The 13,848-nt window shown below is 27.7% G+C and overlaps 1 protein-coding gene across 1 annotated transcript in view; it reads right to left on the reverse strand.

The window, feature by feature from the left end:
- The window catches only part of LOC107454755 (dynein cytoplasmic heavy chain beethoven), a 102,828-nt gene that overhangs the window by 32,929 nt on the left and 56,051 nt on the right, over positions 1–13,848 (reverse strand). The window contains exons 43-51 of the mRNA XM_043040557.2: positions 12,595–12,871; positions 9,959–10,075; positions 9,419–9,651; positions 7,628–7,850; positions 6,292–6,434; positions 4,530–4,733; positions 2,962–3,099; positions 1,778–1,907; positions 75–219 (exon numbers count right to left, since the gene is read on the reverse strand). Of these exons, the coding sequence (XP_042896491.1) occupies positions 75–219; positions 1,778–1,907; positions 2,962–3,099; positions 4,530–4,733; positions 6,292–6,434; positions 7,628–7,850; positions 9,419–9,651; positions 9,959–10,075; positions 12,595–12,871 (1,610 nt within the window). The remainder of the gene's footprint in view (positions 1–74; positions 220–1,777; positions 1,908–2,961; positions 3,100–4,529; positions 4,734–6,291; positions 6,435–7,627; positions 7,851–9,418; positions 9,652–9,958; positions 10,076–12,594; positions 12,872–13,848) is intronic.

The raw sequence follows: 13,848 nt of genomic DNA on the forward strand, positions 1-13,848 counted from the left end.
CCATTATCATTATATGTTAATCTCCTAATCACTATAAAAAGTTTATCAAGTATGTATTTTAAATGAGTTTTTACCTTTTCATGCTGACCCAAGAAGTGTCAAAGATGCCCATGAGTCGCAGCACCCCTTCTAATATATCTCTGATAACATCCGGTGGGGCTCTCAAAGACCTTATTTCTGACAGTGATTCAGATTTTATACCACCAACAGCAGATTTAGCTTGAACACAATTATTAAATCAGAATTTGAAAAGAACTTTTATAAATTTATTCTATTTTTTTTCCTTTATACCGCATTTAGAATACTTTAAACTGAAAAATAAATTTTTAAAAAAAATTTCATTTAGAGAATTTCTCAAAAAAAAATATAATCAATTCAGAACAACACAGATGTTTAAATATAAAGAATTGAATTACATTTTAATTTCATATGATGTTAAGATTAAGAGCACACATTTCTTTTATTTAAAAAGCATGCGCATGGATTCATGTTAATTGGCAAAACTGCCCAAAGTAATAATTAATTAGTGCTAATGTATATAAGGAACTGTAAATATAAATCAACAGAAAATTGAAAACAAAACTTGATTAATAGATTTAAATATTAAAAGTTTAGGTTTTACATTTATCATTATATTAAAACTAACAATTCATTATACAATATATTGCTTCATTTAAATAACAAGCTTAAAAAAAGTATTTAAAAATAAATTTCCAAACTGAAAACTTTAACTAAAATTGTAAAACTAATGCAGTGAAATTTCCAGGAAAGACCACCTCTATGTAGCAACTTCTTGCTTTTATGACCACTTTTGGGAGACTTTTTCTATAAGACTTTGCATGGGAGAAAACCTTTAGAAGAGACCATCAACCCCCCCCCCCCGCCCCAGTGACTGGGCAAATCTCCACACCAAATGCGGTAAAGGTCAAATAAGAAAAAGACAAGAAAAAAAATATTAAAAAATCAAACAAGTAGATTAAATGAGTCTTCAAAATATTTGCGTTAGGTTCTTACTTAGAGAGCTCTTTTTGACAATCTCTGAAAGAAATCTACAATAGCATGTTGTAGTCAGAATGCACTAAAGACGATGCTACCTGTGATTTATTTTTACAGTTGAGAGTTCAAAGAGAAAAAAAATATTATTTTAGGAAAAACTAAGGATCTCAAACAAACAAACCTCTTCTCACGTTTTAAAGCCAACTAATTTTTATGATACAAAATGAAATGCAAACTTAAACAAAAAACATAATTGTTTGTTTATTTAAAATAGTTCTATTATTCATAATTGGTAAATTTGTTTTTACACATTATTATATCAGTATGGATAATTTTTACTGAGGCTAAATTTCATTCCATGATCTAGTTTTCATGACGCTAAGAGAAATAGCATTTTCACACTAAAGAAATGACACTGACAAAAATTAAAATCATTTGCGAAAAATCATGTACCTTTGATGACATTGTAAAGTCAACGGAAATAACCTCTAAGAACGACCCACCTCCATTAACGGCCATTTAAGAGTGGTTGCTTCCGAGAAGTTTCACTGTATTTTCCAACATAAATTTGTATTCAGAATATGAATATATTCAGATATATGAAATGCGTTAGATATAAATAAGAATTTTTCACCTACACATAAAGCTTGAAGTGCAGTTAACATTAACACATGCTGAACGAAAACACAGTGCGAGTTAACTAACAGTCAATAGCACGGACACAACACATTCTTGAGTTAAATAAAAGGTGCAGCAGAACAAAAAAATTGTTAAAAAATACCTTCTTGAACAATGGGTTCAATTTCTTTTAATTCTAAATCAATATCTTTCTTCCGTTTAGATAGTTTTACATTTTCCTCTTCAATTTTAGCTTTCAGTTTTTCTAGCTCAATCTTTTGATCGCCTGTATTCTATAAAGTATAATGTATTGTAGAAATTCTTACAAAAGATGTTTTCAAGAATAATAGTTCAGATAAATAATTTTTTATCCTTGATTTTATTTCCTTATGTGACAGAAATTTACATTTACTTAATTTTAGTTCAAACTTGACATTTATATTCTAAGCATTTTAATGATAAGAAAATATAAAAAAATTATTTTGTGGTGGATAGCTAACCCTCTAATGATAATTATCCCTTTATAACAAAATAATTATAGCAATTGAAAACTGTAGGTACAGTCACAATAGCTAAGAATGTAAAGCTGTATTAAAATTAATAATAATGCTGTAAAAAATGGAAATTTTACTAAAAAATGAGTTAGTAGGCAACATTAGCTAGTAGGTAAGTTATATACTTCTTAATTATTTAAAAATAATTCTTCTCAATTATTCTAAATTGTAAAAGAATTAAAATAGCAATAATAAAGCTTCATAATTAAAATAACAAAAAATGTTAATTAAAAAAATGAAATTTGTTCATTTTATGAAAAGAAAAGTTCAAATATTCCTCAAAAAGAGAAAAAAAAGTTCAATTGAAAGTTGTCGTAATTTGTAACATAGACATAGTAATTAAAAAGGATATAATAATAAACACTTACTTAAATATTTAATGAATATTTTTAAAAAATATTAAAACTTAAATGGGTTTACATGATTGGAGTTATCATTTTCTAATTAAATCTTTAAACAATATATTAAAAACAAATTTTTACTTTTGTGTTATAGGATACACAGGTGCTTAGTATTTACAAAAATAAATTTTATTTTAAAAAAAAACATAATAAAGTGATGTTTAGGAAAAATAAAAACGTCCAATTCATGGTGGTCAAGTAATAAAATTTTTAAAAAAATTATGTATGCTACGTACAGACATGCTGGTNGGATAAACAGGTGCTTAGTATTTACTAAAATAACTTTTATTTAAAAAAAAAACATAATAAAGTGATGTTTAGGAAAAATAAAAACGTCCAATTCATAGTGGTCAAGTAATAAAATTTTTAAAAAAATTATGTATGCTACGTACAGACATGCTGGTTGTAATCAACCTCAGAGCTTCATCTGCCTCAGCTTGTTTTTCAGCTAACAAAGCACTTTGTTCCAAAGCTTCAGAATTCAATTTATCAACAAGAGAGCGAGCTTCATTCAGTTTGGATACACCAGCCTAAAATAATTTATAACAGTCAGATATAAAGTAAAGTAGGAAAAGTTTTTTCATATAATTTACATGCATTTTTTGAGTACCGGATTCTAACATTTTAGAGAACTTCACTTATATTTCATTTTTTTGTTTGTTTATAAGCTTTTAGAAAACGTAAATATACAATTGAATTTACCCTGGCAGAATTTTCAATAAGAATGAAAAGTTATAAAAAAGCAGACCTGCTAACCACAGATATTCAAAATGGAGATTTTTTTTTGTGACTACAGCAGAACGTTATAAACAAAAAATAATAAACATTTTTTTAAAGTAAATTCTGGCACTCTTGCAATTAAATTTATACAACCAACTTTTTATACCTAAAAATCACCAAAATAATAAATTATTCTATTAAAAAAAGTTTGAGTGACTAATTTAGCATTTTTTAAAAACATTACATAAATTTCTCTGAAGCTCTATCTGGTTTGCCTTCTTAGTTTGTTTTGACCAAGAATTTAGGTCTGGATTTTCATTATGTGGCAAACTATTCTCTCATAAGATCTGTGAGGAATACTCCCAGCTCAACTTAGTCAACACACTTGTAGGTATTACTTTCACTGATTTTACACCATTTTGATTTAGTCCTCCAATTTATACACTTAATGAGTCAGAAAAAATACTTTCATAGGCTGAGGACACAAAAGCCTGACACTCAAGGCCTGTGAGTTGGCAAGTCTTACACAGGTGATTCAAGTAACCCTGCTGACAGTTTCATGGCACATAAATATCTCATTATTAGAGTCCAGTTTCACGATCAAAATATGAAGTGATATGCTGTAAAAATATTTTTCAACATGTAAAAATACTAAAAATTAAAATTTATCATTTTTAAAGCAATAAATAAAACAATTAATTTGGATCAACTAATTTTATTTTATTTTATAAACCTTGTTGAACAGTTGACCCAATTCTGAGTTTACAATTACTAATGTTCAACACTGTAGCCTTGTAATCTTGAACCCAATCCAGAAAATAAGAGATCTCTTGTATCAAGTATTGGGAAAAATTTCCTTATGAGGAGGAACTACGGCCCATTTGCGTTACATGGAGAGAAAAACCATGAAAACCTCCCACAGTTAGCTTGCAACTCTAACCCATGATCCGTCAACCATTGAGGATATTTTTTCAGCAGCACTGTGGTTGGTGCGACCCAGGTGAGGAATGCGAGGCTTAATTGAATTTTTTTTTAAATATTGTGTCAAATTATTTTAAGCTACATATTTTTAAGTAAAAATTATATTTTCAGCCATTATTTAAAGCTTGATCTGAGGAGATTATATAGAATTTGCGCAAATTAATACCACTTACTCCCAAATATATAATTTGTGTAATTGATGAACAAAACATTTATTTTTAATAAAATGATTATCCAAAGATTCAGTAAGTTATGACACCTGTAAGTGTTGTTTTCTCGTCTGTATTTCAGAAGACTTCATTAAATAAATTTTCTTGTAATTTTGTATAAAAGCAATGAACTTTCTTGGAGCTTGATTTTTCTTCGTATTTTGCTCATGGATTCTAGAAAACCAATCATAAAACTCATTTTCTTGAAATTCATCAGACTCCACACTTTTGTTAGACAAAAGCAATCTCGGAACCTTTAAATAATTAACAAAAAAGAACAAAATTGCAAATTAAGAAAAAGACAAAAGCTTCTTCAATATAATAATAATAAAAACAGTTGTTTATAAATAAATATTTTATAAATTCAATATGAAACATTGAAAGAATAAGAAATACATAATATTTTTTTACTTATAATAATTGCAATTAACAACAAAAAATGCGTTTTTATCATTTTAAAACTAGATTTTCATATTTAAATTCATCTTGTCAAGACACATTGTGTTAAGAATACATTTATCTAACTATTACTTTAAGAACTATGCAACCAAAAAGATATTGAACTGAAAAGATATTGATATTGAGATATTTCCATAAATTCTTAAAATTAAAAAGGACTTTGGGAAACGTTTCAAATCTGTATAAAAATATCAAAAAGAAAAAAAAATACTTAAAAATGAATTGTTTATTTTTTTTAAAATTTTACCATTATATTTTGAATATTTTATTTAGCACTATATAAAAAATATTAGTTAAGGGAGTAATAAAAATTATTAAAATTCTTTGACTTAAAGATTTTTTAAATTTATTATGAAATTAAATGACTAAATATATAGAATAATAATTAATGTTTAAAAACAATACTGTTTTTCAATAAAAATAGCAAACAGAAACATCTGAAATGCTTCATAAGACAGCATAAAATAAATATAAAACAAATAATAAGAGAACACACATGGTAATTAATTAGACTAAATAATGAAAGCTTTCATAATATGAAAATATATATAAAAAAATTTATGTGATAAATTTAAAGCTATTTAGAGAATTGGTTCCAAAAAAGAAGTTCTGCAGAACTGTAAGGTTCTACAAAAGAGTTAGCCAGTAATAATATTTCAAACCTTTAATTATATTTATATCCAATTAATAATCCATTAGTTCAAACTTATGGTTGCTTTTATGAAAATTTAACTAAAAAGTAGAGCAAAAATAGCAAAACTGAAAAAAATATTTTCTTAAAGAACAATATATATTGAATAGACTTTAAAATTGATATGTATTTATAAAAAATTGCATTAATATTTCTCTTGAAACTCATCAATTAAAAAACCAAATTAAACAATAAAGAAATGTTTCTGATAACCATTTTCAATGTTTATAAACTGTTATTTCTTTTTATTTCAACTACCTCAAATTCTGCCTATTTTATTCATTTTTAAACTGAAGAAAATGAAACTCCAGACAAATGAATTCAACTGTCTACAGTTGAGCAGGTTGTGTACACAACCTGCTTTTTAAATTATTATTTTTAAAACAAAAAATTTTCTTCTTCACAGTAAATATTTTCAAACTGAATATTAATAATGTTTGCAATAACTAAATAACTTTATCGGTAAAGCAGAGGTTCTGCCGAAAGAGGGTCGATAGTTTTGTGTTCAATAGCCAAAAAAAAGAAATTATAAGTAAAATAAAGCAATTCTCGTTTATAAATAATCAACCATTTGAAAGCGCAATAAAAAAAAAGATTATTCAGTTAAAGGAGAATTAAATAAAAATTTAAAATTCATGCAAAAAATACTTCTTTTTCTATACCTTATGCATGCTGGATTCACTCCATTCGTCAATCCACAAAACATTGCAGGATTTATAAAGAGAAGGATTACTCTTGCAGCGAAAGAGGAATTTTGAATCAGTAAAATCCATTATCAGAGCAATATGAAGATTCTTTCTCACTCCTAAGTAAAATAAAAACATTTTTTAATTAAAGTCCAAATACTCATAAATTTGCACTTATAAGAAAATTAAACGTAACTTTAAAATAATGATGCATATAAAAACTTAAATGTTATAAAAATAACACAAAATAAATTACATATGAAAAAAAAACAATATCTGATAAAATAAAAACTTCATTTTCTTCAAAAAATTAAGTTGAAATATTTTGAGCTTTCAAAAAGTAGGCGCTCATTCTCAAAAAAAGCTAAACATAAATGTGGAAAACTTGAAACGGGGAAAATTTGAAATAATCAAATTAGTCAAAATTTATAAAAAAAAAAACTATCTGAAACGGAATGAATATATAATATGCGAGTAAACCTTTTATTGTCATAAAAGTAGAGAACCACATTTTGATATGCATGGTTTATCTGCCTACGAAACTCTTCACTTTTAAACTTTTGATTTAATACTGAATTTTTGCGCACTAAACATAATTATAATGGTTTAAGAGAGTGTCCTGTAATAGGATAATCAGACTCCAAAACATAAACAATTTCTTTAAATAAATAAACGTTTTTTTTTGTACAAAGTCAGATTTTGATTCTTAAAGTATGGGCCCGATATAGAAAAATTGCTACGATTTGAAAAATATTAACATATTAATATGATATCTTTATTTAACAATTCCATCAAAAATGATTTTTTATAATTATTAATAATTTTTATCATAGAAACATTCCTTCTCTAAATAAATAAACCTTTATTTGCTGAGATTCAAATTATGATTCGTAAAGTATGAGCTAGAATCTAGAAAATGTAGCAACAATTGGAAAAATGTAAATATAGTTATAAAAACACCTTTACTGAACAGTAATTCCAAGAAAAATGATGTTTTATATTAACAATTTTGATTATGGATTTTAATCATGACTGAAAATTCAATAATAACTAATAATGAATTTAATAATAAATGAAAAAATTTTGAATTGTAAAATTCTATAAGTTTTTATGTGATTTTAAACAATGTTTAAGGGTCAAAAATCTGAAATCATCAAAAGAAAGATATATTTATTTAGAGAAAGTATACTTCAATATCTGATAGTTCTTCAGGTGTTCTGTTTGTCCTTTTCTGCACAGTTTATATACAGTAGTACCAAGTGAATGTATAACTAAATTATTAATAAAATGTAGATGAAAGCTAGTAATTTACGTTGAGCAAAAAAAGCTGCTGCAGAACCCTGAAAGCCTTCTTGTGAAGCTACATCTTTTAGGGGATTCAAAAGTGGTTCCAGTTCTTGAGGAGTGTAAAGACCAGGAACATCTCCAGAACACAATAAGCTGTCCACAAGTTCTAGAAATTCTTCATCCAAAATTTGGTAATCTTCTATCATAAGTAGAACATCCTTCCCTTCAATTCCAGATAACTGCATCGCCTAAGAAGGTTGAAGACTTTATCAATGTAAAGTAAAAAACAATATTTTCATTTCTAACAGCAACAATTAATAGAAATTATTCGTAAGAGTGTAAAAGTAGGAATAACAATTACAATGCAAAAAAATTATTAAAATATAGAAGAAATTTATTGTGATTAGGTTTCTTATGTTTTTAAGAAGTAATTTTTGTGGTTTTTGTAGCAATTCAGCGTTAAAAATTTTGTATTTTGATGGTAGTTTGAAGCATATATTTTAACAAAACAGATAAAGGAGAAAAAATATGACGACAAAGTGGTTTAAATCACTTATCAAATATTCTGGGTATTCTAATATCAAACGTGTTAACTTTTTTATTAAAATATACATTATTAAAATATGAATCATGTTGTAGTACGAGATTCTTCTCATTCTAAGTAAAATCAGTTGTTTTTTTTCTTTTCAAAAAAGAAATGTTTATATCCTCTTTGATAAAACTAGGTTTTCCTATTTGAGAAATCATATAAAGTTATGAATTAAAATTATAAAAGAACTCATGTCATATTTCAATTAGTTGTAATGCTACAGAACTACAGTTTCATAATACTGCAGCTGTTTGGAGCTATATTTTATCTTCTCCTGAAATAAGGAATCAATTTCATTTTCATTGCAACATGAATGATTTACTTGATTATTATTATTTTTGGACAAATTAAGTAGTTTTCTAAAAAAAGCTAAAGATTTTATAAAGTAGTGTTTCATTCAGAGAAGTTTGATGAAATTATAGTTTAATGGAACAGTTTGGAACAATTGGAGGAGCACAGTCACATTACTTAAATTCTAAAGAAAAATTATAAGCACAGAAAAATGTTTTTAAGAAAAATTAAATGCTAAAAGTAACACACAAAAATCATAAAATGCTCAAAATGATCAATAAGCATATAAAACAAAATGAGCATCATTTCCTAAGAATAATCTTAAGTAATGTCCAGAGACTTCAATGCCTTAGATCCAAGAAAATGCAAACGCAAAAAGAAAAAAAACACTTCTTCAAGAGTAGGAATCCAAATTTAAAATTAATTCTATCCAAAATTTAATTTTTAATAACATTACAAACCCTGGTTATTATTATGATCAAGTGATTCAAAGCTGCCATTTTTAAATAACGAAATAAAAAGCTCTAGTGAGAGAAAATCTATGCTGTATCAGCAACCTTGTTTGGATAAAAAAAAATATAATAAATTTGAATGTTATGATTTTGAAATTAGACTTGATGATAGTGAAAAACGAGGTAAATCTTTTACATCAACATCCATATATTGAAGAACTACTATTAAGAATTTAACATGAAGTAGTGTTCAGCAAATATTATCTTTATAAAGAAAATACAACTGAAGTGCAAAGTAAAAGAAATTTTTTTTTTACTTATTTCTAAAACACACCAGAAGCAGATTATTTTTTTTTTGCATTGTGCTCAACTCTGATGAGGAGAGGATCATTCCTTTCAAAATGCATAGTATTGTAGTACATCTCTTAAAGGTATATTTTCAGAGTTTATAATAAAAACATTTTATCATAAAAATAAAACTCACATTTTTCAAATCATTGGAAAACTGTTTCAAACCATAGTTTGGGTGTACTTTAGGAGTAAGAATTGGCATCTGCTGAGCATGTGCAACAACAGAAACAGACAAGCGACGGCCACATCCATTTTTGCCCACTAGCAACAAGGATCCATTTGGCTGAGACAGTGCTCGATCCACTTTAGCCATATTTTGCAATACCTCTTCAAAAATAACAACATCCAGTTCACGCATCTCACTACCTACAATCAAACAATTATTGAAATGAAAATTTCCAAAGTTAAAAGATTTAAAAGGTTTTGTGTTGGCGCATTCGCGTCAGTAAGTCCAGACAGTCTGAACCAGATGGCTTCTAACTGAATTTCAATGAAGTGGGCAAATAAAATTTCCCTGAAGCTCACAATTAAATTAACTACTTATTGTAAATAATGTAAAAAGTACATATAATAAATTTAAAAAGATGCAATGGTTGTGGGTCCATCTTTGAAATAAATATAAATTTCTTCAAAAAGATTAAATAACATTTTGAATATGATAAAAATGCCTTACTGTATAATTTGACATTCCTTTGAACAGTAGCGAGCCAATCATTTGATGACAATTTCTCCAGAGGTTTACCAAACAATTTCGTTTTGGAGCTGTGATTTCCAGACACATAATAAAAATCTAGAATGAAAGAATGATATTGTAGAATTATAGTTTTCAAATTATTTTGTCAAATAATTACCATCAGAATTACCTAATCAATACATATAAGACATGTGGCAAAATATTAAGTTAGCCTTTAAGTAAACAAAGATCTATCAGTAAGTAAAGCACATAATGTAAAATAAAAAGGTAACTGTAATTAACAACAATATGACTGGGGAATCACTTTTTCAACATACAGTCGAACTAGAGATCAGGGGATAGAGAGCCGGGCTCTCAATAAGGTGATCCGGGTTAGAATCCGAGTGATGGCTGATCGATGCTGATTCCGCACCCGGCTTGCACCCACCACAGTGCTGACGTAAAATATCCTCAGTGATAGACGATCATGGGTTAAAGTAGGGTTCCCCTGGGGCCCCTTGGGTTTCTCTTCAAAGTTGAATCATGTGTTCTCCTTGAAATCATCTGACCGTGGGAGGTTTTCATGGTTTTGCTCTCCATGTAACGCAAATTCATGTTTGTCCCATCAGAAAAGTCTTCCACAAAGATAAATTTCTCCAAATACTTAATACAAGAGATCTCTTATTTTCTGGATTGGGCTAAAATTACAATTACAAGGTCATAGAGTTTAAATATAGGTAAGCGTAAGATCAAAATCGGGTCGGCTGTTTAACAAAGGTTATAAAATATAAAAAAACACACAGTCGAACTATCTGAAAGCAACTAAGAAGAGACCAAGGCGATTTCTAGTTAAAATAATGAGCTTGTTAAATTTATTCAGTCAAAATAAAATATAATGATTAAAAATACACTAAAAATGAATAGAAAAGGGGTAATTTTAAACTGTTTTTATATTTGTTCTGAAGAAGAGAATGTGAAATCTTTGTTTATGTTTTAAACGTATGATTTCATCTGCAACTTAGCTGAAGTGCAAGACCTCATGGCACAAAATACATTATCCCCACAATTATTGATAACAAAGTGTTAAGTGTTAAACAAACTTCATTAAAGCTATGTTTATGTCTTCTTCCTTTAAAAAACGATTTTTTTGTGTGAAAAAATTCTAATTTTACATTTATCAATTATTGAAGCTGTGGGTTAAGATAAAGAGAAGATTGGACAAATGATTCACAAGCCTTTATGTAGGAAAATGCAAGCAAACATATGAGTATGAAAAATTGGATTTATAAAGGTAGAATCTAATATTAAGTCATTACAAGTTTCAAACGAATAAAAATATTTGCCAAACTCACTAAAGAAACATAATTATTTGAAAAGGTCCTGTTGATATAAATTTTTTACTATGGTATATCCTGGTGTATAAGTAGACATTTTAAACCCTCAAAATTTAAGGAAAACCAGGGTTTTGACTCATACACTGGTTATAGTCAGATATTTGTTGATCATGAAATATTGATGCATTATAAACAATGAGACAGACATGAACAACTCTGCATCAATTTAACATTTTCAGAAATTATTTTGAATGCAATTAAATTTTGCATTTTCTCTCATCATACTTTCTTTACATATAAAGGTTTTTTTTTCACAAAAAATACTTAAAATTGTGTTCAGAGAAAAATTAAACAAAGAAAAGTTAGTTCATTCTTAAAATATAACACAATAAAAACTTTTAAAACATATCATAAAGCTACTTCATTCTTATGACCTAAGTACTACAAAAAATCATCTTCACCCCCATTCAAAGAATTCAAAATTCCACACAAAAATATTTTACTGTAACATTAGAATTCATATCCTGCAATGTGTCTAGTATCAATTGACACAAGACATCTATGGGAATAATAATCGACTTATTGACAGCAGTTGACTCATGCAACTTACATACCAAAAATTTGCTTTGTCAAAATCAAAAACAGAGTTTTGACTTACACACCAGAATATATAGTCCTATTGCAACACCATGAAAAAATCTAAGATGTATCTGCAGAGCTCATAATTAAATATTTACATTTATTAATTTCTGCCAAAAAAAAATTAATTATGCAATTGGGCTTGTAATAAATTTTCTTATTGCCTTTTAGCAAACTTTGATGAAAAATTAGGTGAAACAGAGTTTTAATATCATTCAAACAAAACAAATTTTCTCATTTTATCCAAATATTGTTCAAAACTGCTAAAGTACTAATTTATATAAAATGTTTTTAAAAACTACTAAACCAAAACAGTGTCTAACACAATGCAAACATTGCTTATAGTTTTCAAAACCAAATAAAACTTTAAGGAAAAAAATTTGAAGGCTAAAAGCATTTAATGCATCATAAATTACACAAAATGAAAAATTCTTATCATTGAATTTACAGTTATAATTACTTATATCAACTCTAAGATAATGTGCAGAAAACTTTAAAATTAATTCATTACTTTTATTTTCAAAAACTAAAGAACACAGTCGGAACTCATAAAGATTGTAAATATAGAAAATGTTTCCAACTATTCTGTGACTTTTCATCTTTGAATAAAATATCATCTAAAAACAATGAAATATTTCATAGTTCAATCTTTTTAACAATCACCATTTATAGTACTGATGTCTGGAGCTCCCCAATCTTTTCTTAATATGCTTGATATGATGCTATTGAATTTCATTTTCGCTTCCATATTCATCAGTCTATCCAGAAATATTCTACAAGCTTCATAAGTCCATGCCCTAAGAAGGCCATCTGGTGATTTGGAGGTAGAAAACCCTTCCTGGGCCAGGTCATAGCGAAACAGAGAAAATGACCAGCGGGTTAAATCAACTGGCGTAAATCTGCAATTACCATAGACATCACTGCTGAATTCAGCCCTCATCTACAAAGGACATTTGAATGATTAAAAAATTATTATATTTGATAACACTGATAACAATAAACTTGACCCCTTTGACCCTGAATAACAAACTATGCAGATAAAAAATGTAGCAATGACTGGTAGGATACACTGGACTATATATAAGTATACATTCTGCCAATTATCAAACTAATTAAAAAATTTACCAATGCAAAGCTGTCAACATGGATAGGAAAACATTCAGTAGATTTTACAAAATAATACAAATTTCATGATAATTATCGCAAAATGTACGAAATATTTCACTCATAGGGAATTTTAGAGATTTTTATAGTCATCAAAATAGAAAAAATGCTATACTTTCCAATTATAATTAACATTAAATGAACTTGAAATGTTATGCTTTAAAGCATAGGTTCCCAAAGATGACAGATACGGTTCCTAAAGAAAAATTANAATATAGAATTATTTTACTTCATTTTTGATAAATTGTCTGAAATTAAATAACTTAAACTTAAATCAAGAATAAATTTTTGAAATTTTAAGATAATAACTTTCAAAAAAGCACGTGCTTTCCTCTACTAATCAGCATTATAATCAGCTTGTTATAAATAATTTGCAAATAAGAGGCGATAAAGGATAATCCTCTAGCACCCCTCTTCAAGCTTCATCTTAGTTCTTCACCCCTCCGATTTTCCTTCTCCGATTTTGACAGTTGAAGATTGATTAAGGATTACGCCCACTGAAGAGGGGGAGAATTCCTGTGACGAAGGAGCTCGCACACGGTTCCCAAAGTGGTCCAGGTGGACCCCCAGGGGTACATTGGAGACCACACGGGGGTTCACATAGAAGTGAAAAGAAAACAGGGGTTCACAAGTTGTAAGTGGGGGTCCACAAAAAATTTTCTGGTTTTCATAATAAAGAACAAAAATTTTGGTGCACCAATGAGGAACTGAAGGTGAAATTTAAAAAAGGCTATCAAACATTTTGGCTGCAGG

This window comes from Parasteatoda tepidariorum, chromosome 3, assembly GCF_043381705.1.
Source record: "Parasteatoda tepidariorum isolate YZ-2023 chromosome 3, CAS_Ptep_4.0, whole genome shotgun sequence".
NCBI lineage: Eukaryota > Metazoa > Arthropoda > Arachnida > Araneae > Theridiidae > Parasteatoda > Parasteatoda tepidariorum.